Source organism: Euprymna scolopes, chromosome 32, assembly GCF_053919585.1.
Source record: "Euprymna scolopes isolate OS-2025 chromosome 32, ASM5391958v1, whole genome shotgun sequence".
Lineage (NCBI taxonomy): Eukaryota > Metazoa > Mollusca > Cephalopoda > Sepiida > Sepiolidae > Euprymna > Euprymna scolopes.
In genome coordinates this window covers 18,970,796-18,983,847 of record NC_136513.1, presented here as the reverse complement: position 1 = coordinate 18,983,847, position 13,052 = coordinate 18,970,796, and the positions used below count along the sequence as shown (strand labels likewise).

At 35.7% G+C, this 13,052-nt stretch overlaps 1 protein-coding gene across 17 annotated transcripts in view; it reads right to left on the bottom strand.

Moving 5' to 3' along the window:
* LOC145256229 (ryanodine receptor-like) overlaps positions 1-13,052 on the bottom strand; it is a 936,895-nt gene that overhangs the window by 273,349 nt on the left and 650,494 nt on the right. For all 17 annotated transcript variants that reach the window (XM_080114858.1, XM_080114861.1, XM_080114859.1 and 14 more), the window contains 4 exons: positions 11,946-12,180; positions 8,362-8,480; positions 5,798-5,908; positions 3,907-4,145 (listed from right to left, as the gene is read on the bottom strand). In XM_080114858.1, the coding sequence (XP_079970984.1) occupies positions 3,907-4,145; positions 5,798-5,908; positions 8,362-8,480; positions 11,946-12,180 (704 nt within the window). The remainder of the gene's footprint in view (positions 1-3,906; positions 4,146-5,797; positions 5,909-8,361; positions 8,481-11,945; positions 12,181-13,052) is intronic.

Sequence of the window (13,052 nt, the reverse complement as noted above, 5' to 3'; positions counted from 1 at the left end):
CATTTTATGCTCATACACACACTATTATCTTTTGCACACATTAAAAGAAAATGAGATCGCCCATGCAGCAGGAATGGTGATCAGTGATTAATCTGGTGTCACCAAAGTAAAAATTCCAACTTTACTCATGTTAACATAAATTGTTCCACGATCAAATGATATCGTTCCCTCGACCAAACAGATGCCTTGACAGAGTTCAAAATAGACTTCGTAGCCTAGAGAGGGACGCCCTTTTCTCTTCCATACAACCTCTTTCCCACAGAAGAGACGTTGCAAGCCTGTCTCTGCTTTATCGTTATTTTCATGGCAAGTGCTCGTCTGAGCTCCAGTCTATGGTCTCCCCTCGCCCGACTTTCACGACAAACACTCATCTAGCTGAAACTGCTATCAACAATTTCCCCCACTAAACCTAAATGTAGATTCCATGAACAAAGCTTCTTTCTTAGAACTGCACGCCTGTGGAACTCTATGCCGTTTTCCTGCTTTCCAACTGACTACAATATGGCCGTCTTCAAGTCCAATGTAAAAAAATTCTTGATGAGCTGTTCCCCTTAAGTAATTCAATTTACCAAATTTCCACTACCAATGATTACTACGTCATTTTCCTATTGACCACTGTATACTCATTGACCCTTATCCTTGAGTGGCCCCTGGGTTTTGATAAGTGGTGACTCCTTTGTAAAAAAAAAAAAAATGACAACGTCCAAAAAAATGTCTCCAACCTAATAGGTCCCACACTATCAACCAAGCTCTAACCTCTGTCTCATCGCCAACATGTTGCTTCCCTGTGCCTGTTTTACAAGCATTTTAATGTTTTCTTGACGTAAATACTCCCGAAAAACCCGACAAGCAGCAAAATCCCACCCCTACACTGTAGAGATCTCTAGATGCCAGAAAGCCTTTTACTCTAATAGCTTCTTCCTTCGAACTACTAGACTTTGGAATTCCCTCCCGTATCCCTGCTTCCCAGATTGTCCTGACATGCAGAATTTCAAGTATAATGTAAAACAGATATCTTGTTGCTTAACTACCCACATAGAGTCCCAGTAGATTTAGTCTCAAATAGTAGCCCCCACCCCGCCTATCCAACTGGTACTGTGGTTTGGCGTCAAATAACAGTAATAAAAAAAATTAAAAATAAAATTTGAAAAACAGCATTAACTCCTATTATAGTCTTCAATTTAAAATGAGTTATTCGCTCTTTGTTATTTCTTTTTGTTTTGGGTAATTATTTGAACAAGCAGTCATCAGGTTCGGACTAAGTTATTTTGGGAATAAATTGTAAAGAACTGTATGTAAAAGGAAACAAAGTGGGAAGAGGACTGATAAGCGTAGAAGACTGTGTAGAAGGCACACAAAAAAAAAAGAAGATTTTGGAAAAAAGTACATAAGTCAGAACACAGGAAGACTGATCACTAGGGCTAGGACAGCAGCATATTCTTTTCATTGTTTTGACTCTCGAGTGTGTATTTGTTGATATCTTGTACGCTTTTATAAACAGTGATGTGGTCTTCAGTTGATTAACTGTGTCTGTGTCGGATATATACTCGAGAGACAAAACAATGAAAAGAATATGCTGTTGTCACAGCCCTACTGATCATCTCAGCGAGAGACACCGTCAAGAACAATAATACAGGATATGATGAAACCAGAAACAAAAAGACAAGAAAAGCAAGGCGGGAAGAGAAAGAGCTACATGCACGATTCATCAGAATTACAAAAAAGAAGAATCATGAAAACATGTGGATGTGGCTAAGAAAAGACTCATTATCGCCACTATTTTTTATGATAGCTATGACGCCACTCAATTACATACTTAGAAAATGTAATTTTTTTTTTTCATATAAAAACCGTTAGCAATAGACAGAAGCTAATAAGCTAATTAGGAAATGCATAAAACTTAGAAACAGCACGCTAGTTAGCCAATAATACAGAACCCTGAAAATGTGACTGTGATACATGTTTATTCACACAATTCTGAGGCAGCACGTTCAGGATTGCAGAACACAATGCGAAAGGAGATTGCGGTACATCTCTATGCAAACACTAGTATGATTATGCATAGGGTCTAATGTGAATGTATATCATCACAGGTTTGGTCTGTTCAGCCGCAGCACAGGGCAGTATTTAAGCATTGCGGTAAGGCAAGAACCACAAAATAATCTGTATATAACAGAAGCAATTGTTACATTCTGGCGAATAGAGAGCATATCTAATCCAAGCAGACCATATACTCCAGAGGGAACAAGGTCACAGCAGGGAGTATGTAGTATATATCTGATGGCACAACGCTGTAGACACTCAAGAGAATCAGAGAACATCTTGTCAACCCTGGCGAACACTGGGGACCGTATTCCAAGTAAGGACCAATCATTGCCTTATAAAGTCTAGTCAGCAAATGTCAGTCATGAGGAATTTGGGAGCTCAGGATATGCAACATGTAAAGCTCCTTATTAACTCTATTGGATGTATAAGACAAGTGGTTGTTAAATCTGAGATTGCTAGATGTTATTACTCCCAAATAGTTATGACATTTTGAGATACCTGATAGAAGTTTACTGGCACAGAAGAAAGAATAAACTACCTCATGTACATGGATGGCATGAAGCTGTTTGCAAAATAAGCAAAAAAGAACTGGAAAACTGATAAATATAACCAGAATGATCTGCCAGGACATTGGAATGGAATTTGCAATGAAAAGTGTGCACTACTAGAGATGATAAAGGGAAAACAAGAGAGATCAGAGGGTTTAGAACTGTCCAACCAAGAGAAGATGAGAGCGCTCGGTGAACATTACACTTACAAACTGTTAAAATGTTTTTGATTACTGGTAAGGGTATGATGCCAATGATTTCGACAATCATTTTTATAAACACAATTATGACAACCAACCAATCAGAAGCTTCGAACGTTATAAAAAATATCGAACTTTGGATTCAATTCAATTTGTTGTCAACCTGTCTCAAAACGACTGAATCGTGACTACATTGATTCTTCGCGGCCATCTTTGTTACTAAGAATTATTCAACACTCAAAATCGTGACTGCATTGATTCCTTGTCGATTTGATTTACTGCCGCCATCTTTGTTTAACATAATGTCGCAACACTTAACACAAACATCTAGGGATTCTGGAAGCAGATACCAATTCTAATCAACTCAGATCTAATTAAAGGAATAAACACCTGTGAAGTATCGCTAATAAGGTATTCTGGACCATTTATAGGCTAGACCAAAGAAGAACAGGCATCTTGATCAGAAGACTAGGAAACTAATGACTATGCACAATGCATTTCACTCTAAAGACGATACTGACCGACTCTACCTGAAAAGGAACGAAAGAGAAAGGGGACTGATAAACATAGAAGGCTGTGTGGAAGGCACAAAAGAAGACTTGGCAAAGTACATAAGTCAGAACACAGAAAGACTGATCACCGTAGTGGTGAGAGACTTTGCCAAGAAGAACAATACAAGAAACGATGAAACCAGAGGCAAAAAAAGAAAAAGGGGAAGAAAAAAAGAGCTACATGCCCGATTCATTAGAATAACAAAAGAAGAGAATCATCAAAACACCTGTTCATTTTTAACTATTTCTTATCTCTCTAATGATAGCTGAAACGGTAAGGACAAAGGCTGAAGCACTAAATGTTTTGGTTTCGATTCTAGCTTATGGCACCCAAGTACTATTTTTATTTTTTCAAATTCTTAATTCACTACTTAATATTAGGTACAATATAAATGGAGGCTTTATGATAATAAATACGAAAACTGCATAAATTAAAATATCATAGTAAAAAAATGTGTAAACAAACATAACAAAAATCTAAAAAAAAACAGAAAAGTAGGGGGTGGGAGGGAACAAAAGACAGAAAGAAAAATTTTTAAAAGGAAGAAAAAATAGTCTTACCTAATAAATCAGCACCATAGCTATTATGTCCAAGATGTTCAAAAAATGAAGATAGGACTGGAAGAAGTACCATATGGACATAGTTGAGACTGGTGGCGCCACGGGTAATCGTGCCCTTCACATGGCTAAAACGACCCCGGTTAAGATTGTCCATCAAATTGGCCAGGTCTGCTGCTGCGTTATTGAAGAATGGTAAGAAATGGGCACGGATAATCTCTGGACTGTTTTTCACCACAGACCTTTGAAAAAAGGAAATTAAAATGATAAAATTTTAAAAGAATCAATATTTGAAGGTAATTTATTTTTTGCTTTATTCTTTATCAAACCAATTGCTTTGGTAGAAGATTGTAACGTTTTCATAAGTAAAAAAATATCGTTGAGAGGAAGAGAGAGAGGGGGGGGAGAACGAGAGGGAGAGAATCTAGGGCCAGTGTTACAACTTGCCAAAAGGAAAAAAGCATTCTGGAATATATAGTTGCCAAAAATAAAACTTGATGCTCAGTCGTTCTTGGGGAGAATTTCTATTTCAGCTTTTCCTTTGAGACAAAACCAAAGATGGACCAGATATGTTTTCCGATTGGCCAGATATTGAAACCCCAAATAAATATTATTCATCCTTTGTGTTGTAAAGGTATTTATGTGCATTATTGTCCCGTCATGAACAGTATTTAAATTAAATACACATAAAACAATCTTTAACTAGACGGCCATAGATACACGTATATACACAGCCTCAATCACCGCCTCCATACAAGCCAGGAACTGGGAGCATGCCTTTTCTACAAGTGCCGGTGGGAGCTTGGCGAATACTCAGCAGATAGCAACGATCAGGCTGTTTTTGATGTTGTGGGAGGTCATGTTGGTGATGCTCTCTATGTATGACCAAATGAAGTAGTCCGACGGGTTCAGGGCGAGGGATAATAGGGGTGGGGCAGTGAGAGAAGAGTACAAAGTTGTAGCACTCCTTCTGAAGCCAAGCCTGGGTCTCTTTGGACTTGTGAACCAGCACCGAACCTGCTGCCATACCCAGGGTGTACCAGCGGCCACCTCAATGCCCCAGAGGATCATCACACTCTTCAGCACATCCAGGTACACTTTGACGTTGACTTTCAAGCCAACTTCGGAGATGGGAGGTGGCATGATGTGGGCCTCACTTGAAACCACACCAAAAACCATAACCGTGGCCAGAAACTTTGTTTTCATCACCCTGGGCACGTTCCTGTTATTTGTGGCAATCCAGCGATGCATTTTGAGGGTGTTGGTAATAGTCCTGTTGTCGTAACTTGGATTGGTAGAGAGCATGAGTTGTACAGCGGCGCATCTCCAATCTCACTTGTTGAACATTATATCACTTTCAGGTATGATAAAAGGCTCCTATCACTCTTGGGACTTGTACACAACTGGCCAACTAGTAGATGGCCTGCAACAACAAAAGAAAATCGGTTTTCATCAAACAGAAATGGAATCATGTCATCTTTTCTAGGGCGAGAATTTTATCGTTCCACCTTGTATTAGACAATCACGATTTCAGCAGATAATCCCAGATAGGTAAGGGCCCAGACACTGTACTAAACAACTAATCTTTCTATACTGGCTAAGATTGGGCCCATGTGAATTACTAACTAAATAGATTTCTGGTTAAAAAAAGATGAGGAAGACCAAGAATTAACTGGAAACAGACAATTGAGAAAGATTTGATCGCAACAGGAAGAAACTGAAAGGATGTTGTTGATCTGAGTCAGACCGAAAACAATGGAATAATTTGACCGTCTCATGCGTCGCATGATGTGTGAATGCCTGAGTCTATGTCTAAAATCATGTTCGTCTATAGAAAAAAGAAAGAAAAAAAAAGAAAAAAACAGGTGTCTGAGGAATGAATTCATCCACTTACCTGGCATCTACTGCCTGGACCAATACTTGTAAACACCTCACTGAAATATTGACATCATGGCCAAATGCATTTATTTTACTTCTAAGAGACTGGGCCAGTTTGCAGAACAAGCTGTAAAGATATAGAAAAAGCCAAAAAAAAAAAAAAATGATAGTTATTTTTTTCTTTGGAAAAAAAAAAAAATTATAGTTCTTTTTTTTCTTCGAAAAAAAAAATTATAATTATTTTTTTTCTTCGAAAAAAAAAAATATTATAGTTATTTTTTTTCTTCGAAAAAAAAAAATTATAGTTATTTTTTTTCTTCGAAAAAAAAATTATAGTTATTTTTTTTCTTTGAAAAAATAAAATAAATTCTTTTAAAACAAATTAACTGAAGAATAAAGTCTTCAAAGAGTGCCTTAAATGTTTATTGATAAGTTAATTGCAAATTACGGTTAATTAGAACAACGAAAATGGAAGATTTTTCAAACATAATCGTAATTTTAACCTTAGGAAAACAAACGTTGATTAATTCGGATTTAGCATAATATACACGTTATTATACAAGTTCAATCAAAAACTCGTGATCAATATTATGTACTAATAAGAGTGGAGTCGGCAAAAACTATACAGTGAAGGAGGATGGGAGTTATAGATAGAATTTAGCAAGAATGCATCACTTGAGAAGTTAATTGCAAATTACGGCTAATTAGAACAGTTAAAAAAACTGTTTTTTAACAACCCTCTCCTAAAAATGAACAATATATATATATATATATATATATATATATATATATATATATATATATATATATATATATATATATATATAGGATAATAAAAGGGTTAAAAAGTTCGACGATATGAATTTAAAATGGAAAGAAAGAGATAAAATGCTTGACGATTCATCTGTTCCGTGGGTTTTATTCAAGAGATTCTAGGCTTGAATATAATTATGTGTTTTTATGTGTTTTCAAATGTAAAGTATTTCGTTTCGGCTTCCAGTTAGTGACGGATAATCAGGATAGAAATATGGATCATTTTGTCATCTTCTTTTTGTAGTTATTTCAGTCATAAATTGGTTTGTATGCTGTTTCAGTTTCCAAATAATGTCGGGTCATCAGGGGAGTATATGCATCTGATGACCCGTCAAAACCGCAGGGAAACTAATGTAAGATTAACCCAGCTTTATTGTATAATGATAGATTTTTTTTTGTTTATTATTATTATTATTATTCATGTACGTTAACGTTTAAAAAATATCTTTTATTCACCCCAAACAAGGCACATCTGCAACTGAGACATACGGGACTACTGTGATTAGGGCCAGATTAATAGGTTGTGGGTGATTAGGCCGCAAAATGTTTGTTCACATTACATTTAAGTTTCTGCATGTTTCTACAGTTGGGGAAACAAGGTGTAGGGAGGGAATTCCAAAGGCAAACTGTCCGAGGAAAGAAACTATTAGAGTAAAAAGTTTTCCGGCATCTGTGCTCATTTTTTGCATTAAATACTAATCCTATTTAATCTCTATTACGCCCTAACAGTGCATTGAACGGATATCATAATACTTAGTTCGCTGCACCTTATCATTATCATCTTTCAATCAGATCGATCCAGTAGATTTTTTTTTTGGGGGGGGAGAAAACTTCTAGAGTAAATGTGGTATTGTGGTAACTAATCCTTAATAATCTCTAGAGGAGGTGACGGTGATTCAGTGGTTAATGGCACGGACTAATAACCTGAGTGTCCCAAGTTCGAATTCAATTCGTTCCACAAAAATCAATATCACTTAGGATGTTAGTAATCTTAACGTGCCCCCCCCCCCCGCCATAAGTACTTGATGTCTTTTTAGAAAGAATTAGAATTCTGACTAGAATAATATCGGGGAAACCAATGCGATATGTTAATCTCTGGCTGCGCATGGAACAGATGCTATGATACTTAGTTCGCTGCACCTTGTCATAGCAAAGGCCCATACAAGGTTTCAGCCAGATTGGCCGAGTAGTTTCTTATAAAAAGTAGAAAAGACAGACAGACAGACAGACTTACAGAGAGAAATATAATATAGATAATTTTTGAAACTTCAAACAAGACAAATTACTACTAAAGAATAAGGGGCTACTATGATCGGGAGGCACAGAGATATCGGAAGGAAACTTGGATAGCTAGATGGGCGGCAGCAAGTTGTTTGTTCACATTACATTCAAATTTCTGCATGTTTAGTATCGTAAGGGAGTAAGAAGGGAATTCCTAAAGCAAGTAATATTTGGAAAGAAGTTATCAGAATAGAAAGTCTGGGAATGTCAACGGGACTAGCCAGGCAATATTTAATCGGCCAGACTGCTTCTCCTTGAGGGGCACCGGCTTGAATCCACCGCCCCCACGCCCACCTTCTGACTTTCCATTGCATCTCTCTGTGTTGGCAATGAAGTAAATAATAGCTACAAGAGTAGAAAATCTTCCGGCATCTGGGGGACTTCCACAGTGAAAAGGGGTGGGGTTTTGCTGCCAGTCGGAGTATTTTTGTTGAAGGGTATTTCGGGTGCGGTAAGTTCACAGGGTGCGTGCAATGTTGTACTTACGTTGCTGTCATCTCTTTTTCTTTGCTCGATGCCATGCCAGATGAACTTGGAGAAGTTGGTGAGGCAATGAAATATAAACGATGGGCATGGAAATATCGTTCAACAAAGGGAAGAACCACCTGGAAATTAAAAATTGATGCAACCAAAGTGGAAACCAAATGATTATAAACTTTTTTTTTAAACACAGCAATAAATTAACGCAGCAAACAATAATGAATAAATGTAAACTTTTAAAATCCTAATTTATTTATTTTATTGCGGACGATTATTATCCTCATCTTTTCTGTTGATGTTATTTCACAACGTTTCGGCCAACTATTCCTCTGGCCTTCGTCAGGTGGTAACCGCAACAGAATAAGAACTCCGAATCTCCTAACTGCATTCTCAGCAATTACTGACATCCATAGTTGTTGTCGTCTCACCACGTTTTTGGCCAAATAATACTCATCTCAATGATGAATTCCAATTAAGTAATATATATACCATTCGGTACGGACCCGACCATGGAAGATCAGATAATAAAAAATAAATATGGATTTATAAGATCAAAAAATCCAACATTGATCGCCCTTCGGGGCCCATGGCGCAGTGGATAGAGACGTTGAATCTCTACGGTTCCATTGTCTGAAGATAGCGGTTTCAATCCTACCCAAAGCCGGACAGAGGCTTACTTGGCCAAAAACGTGGTGAGACGACAACAACTACGGATGGCAGTAATTGCTGAAAATGCAATTAGGACATTCGGAGTTCCTATCCAGTCATGGTTTCCACCTGACGAAGGCCAGAGGAATAGTTGGCCGAAACGTTGTGAAACAACAAGTAAAAGATGAGGATAATAGTCCGCAATAAATAAATAAATAAATAAATGATACTCATCTTAATAAGCATTCTAATTAATTAACTAATATAGATAGAGATATAGATTGGTTTAACTTTTAAATATTACAGCTCAGTCTGGCTTTGCTCAGGCTCAATGTATTGTTCATAACTTTATGTGCATATATATATATATATATATATATATATATATATATATATATATATATATATATATATACCATTAGCATATAAGCGACGCTCTTTGTGTAAACAAATCGAGCGGAGGTATTTCGGACGATATCAAAACATCGTTAAACTCACTACTCGTTCAAGCAGCCGCCAATAGCGTAATGGTTAGAAGCCTTGACTGCCGTGTAAACGGTCGGGTTTCAATCCTGGCTTGAGGTAGTTGCCTGTCTAGCCGCACTGATGAGCTGTGAAACAGCGAAACAGTACTGTATGTGGATGACTATATATATATATATATAAATATATATATATATATATATATAAATATATATATATATATATTTCTGCAATAAATAAAATTAATAAATAATACTCATCTTAATAATGAATTCCAATTAAAATTTCAAAATCTTATTTCAAAGAAAAAATAATTTGGTAAAAAAAACCAAAAAAAAAAACCCGCATAATTAAAAAATAACTGCAAATACTAAAACGAAAGTAGAATGATTCCGGGCAATATCGGGTAGATATAGCTAATAATTTATTGTTTACATAGATATTTAGGTGTCTCTACACATTCATGAGTATGTTTCAGTCAGTAGTTATAAATAACTACGGACTTTGGTCTCTAGTTGGTTATAACTAGTTGACTGAAACATACTCATGAATGTGTAGCGAAACCTAAATGTTTATGTAAAAAGATTATCATATATATTAGAATTTTCAGAATATGAGAGATGATATAACTATTTTCACAGTCGAACAGCTTACATGAGCCACGAAAGCCAACAAACCGGAAGTCCAAGACTCGAGTTTCGTACTCATTTCAGCTCATCAGATGAACACATCCGAACTCAGGATTCGAAACCTGAATCTCTTGAATGTGAGGCAAGTACCCTGCTTCCTGGGCAACCACGGCATACACAAGAAAGTCTATTACTTAACACATATCAAGCAAACCGTGGCGAACTCCGACTATGGAATGTCATCTCAAACAATGGGTGTGGTCATTAAACCACTGAGGACCCAAGTCGATGTCTCACAAGTAGGATTTTTACACTCAGTAGGACGATGCCATCCAATAAGTTAACCCAGCGAGTTAATTAATATTATAATTTTCAGAATGTGAGAAATAATATAATTATTTGCACAGTCAAATGAGTCATAATGAATAGCTCTTATCCTCAGAGGAAAGTAGTTAGCAAAATGATATTCATAGACGTTCATATATATATATATATATATATATATATATATATATATATATATATATATATGACTACTTCATTTAATCACATAAATTAATATACAAGAGTATAAATTTATGCATAAACTTTAAGTATTTACTTCAACAGTGCTCAATACGTAGGTAGAGATAGATAGTAAGTTATAATATATATATGGCAATTAAGCTACACAGAATACTCATAAGCCTGATGAATCCTAGCGTGGATGAAACGCAGAATAATATATATATATATATATATATATATATATATATATATATATATAAAATAAAAATTTTGATATTGAAAATTATTTTCAAATTTTCAAAAAAACCTTTTAAACTGGAAAGAAGGTATACAAAATGATAATTATTCGACAAGAAGTACAAATAAAACGAGAAAAACCCTTATTCCATGGAGTTTCGGATAATGCACTTCTTCTCATCAGAGGGAAGAGGTTCGCAAAATATACAATAAATTTTGCAGGTTAATGCATTAAAGGAAACAATTAATATGAAGTTTATCATATTTGCATAAAAGTCATTTAACAGTTTATAGGGATTCAATTTGAATGGTAAAATAAGAAATAGTGTGTTTGTGTGTGTGTGTGTGTGTGTGTGTGTGTGTGTGTGTGTGTGTGTGTGTGTGTAAAAAATATATATTCTTCTATATATTTTTCATGAAAAGTTCAAATTTTCAAAGTAAAAGTTCAATTACACTTCTGAATATTTTTGAGATGAGGATTGGTTATTCATATTATTTGGATTCTTTGGACTACTGTTCTCATCTTGAGTATGATTTTCACAACGTTTCGGTTGATCTAACCTCCGACCTTCTTCAAGTATATCTTGTCGAACTCGGGAATGTTTTTGTTGGACTCAGGAATGTTTCTGTCAAACTCAGGAATTTGGGCAGAATTTCGAACGGAACCCTGTATTTACTTTACAAGGGTAGCATGCTCTTGTTCTGTCAGCCATGACTGGATAGAGGTCCTAAGTAATTCGCAATTGTATTTTTTTTTATTGCCCACACTGAGAATTGAACCTTCAACCTTCCAGAGAATATCACTTTTACAACTGATTTTTCCAAGTACTCTAATCACTGCACTGCGCCATGTGTCCTTGTGGACTATAGGAAGAAAAGCTCAATGAATGTTAATTTTTAACAATAGAGCATATACAAATAGATAATAGAATGCGAAATCCCAATAACTATTTCTTTATCAATGTTTCAAAGTTTAAAAGACCCATAAAAATTACGGCCCGTTTCGTACGTGCGCAAACAACCAGCAACAAGACAAGTAATATTAATCACCAATCGTCTGAAAACGGCGGAAAACATAAAACTCACTTTGCCAAAGAATTTGACATCTTCTGTTGCTTGAGAATAGCTCTCTCTGCGACTGAAGCGGCTGCTTGGCTTTGTCTGTTGCATGTTTACCGATGCCTTGTCAAGATATTCAAGAAGTTTCTGCAGCAAGCTGTAAGCAAAGCGCTTCTCTGTAGAAGAGCCGAGTGCGTTTCCATCAGCGTCTTTGCCATGCCGGGAAGATGCCTCATGCGCATGTTTCGATATATCACTGCCACTGTGGGGGAAAAATTGAACAAAAAAAAAAACAAAAAAAACACAAATTTAATTCAAGATAAAAATCACAGTTAAAAAAAAAAAAAAATGCTTGTTCGAAATAATAACAAAAATCCAAACTCGAACATTGGAATTTCAAATAAGAACCGATACATTATCTATTTGATTGTTATGTCACAATTAGTAACGTCACATAAAACATGAACTTTCATGATTCCTCGATCCATTGATCCGCCATTATTATTTTTTAATTTTAACTTAAACAAGATAAGTAACTAATAGTTTAAGTTCTTTAATCAAATTGAAGACACTCTTAAGTGGGCTGCTTCAGTAAGACAAACTGCTGTTACCTCCCCTGTTTATTATTTAAGTAAAACTATTTTCTTCAAAAGCAATTTTCATTAATAAGTAATTTTCTACTTTATTATTTTTTCGTAATTTTTGGATATGTTACTAATTTCGACATGGCAATTATTAGATAGCATTTATTTTAGCTTAAATTCAATTTTTAGGTTTTCGTTATTATTCCGAACAAGCATCTCCTTATTTCCGTCGTAAAAAAATAAAACATTCACAGCAAGAACTCGTCCCTATACCACAACTGCAAAGAACTTTCATTTCCACCTCTGTGTGTTTCAAAAAACGAACGAAATTTCCATGAACAGGGTTTATTTTCTAAGAACTCATCTGTGATAAACGTTGCCACAGGATTGCTTCCCTGAGGCCTACAACATGGTTATCTTCAAGCCAATAAATGCACTAAACCGTCCTGATAAGTCATCAAAATTTGTTCATTCCATGCAGTATTATGTTATTAACTTTCCGGAAAATACTGGTTAGTCTTGCAGGTAGTTGATTATGATGATTATTGGT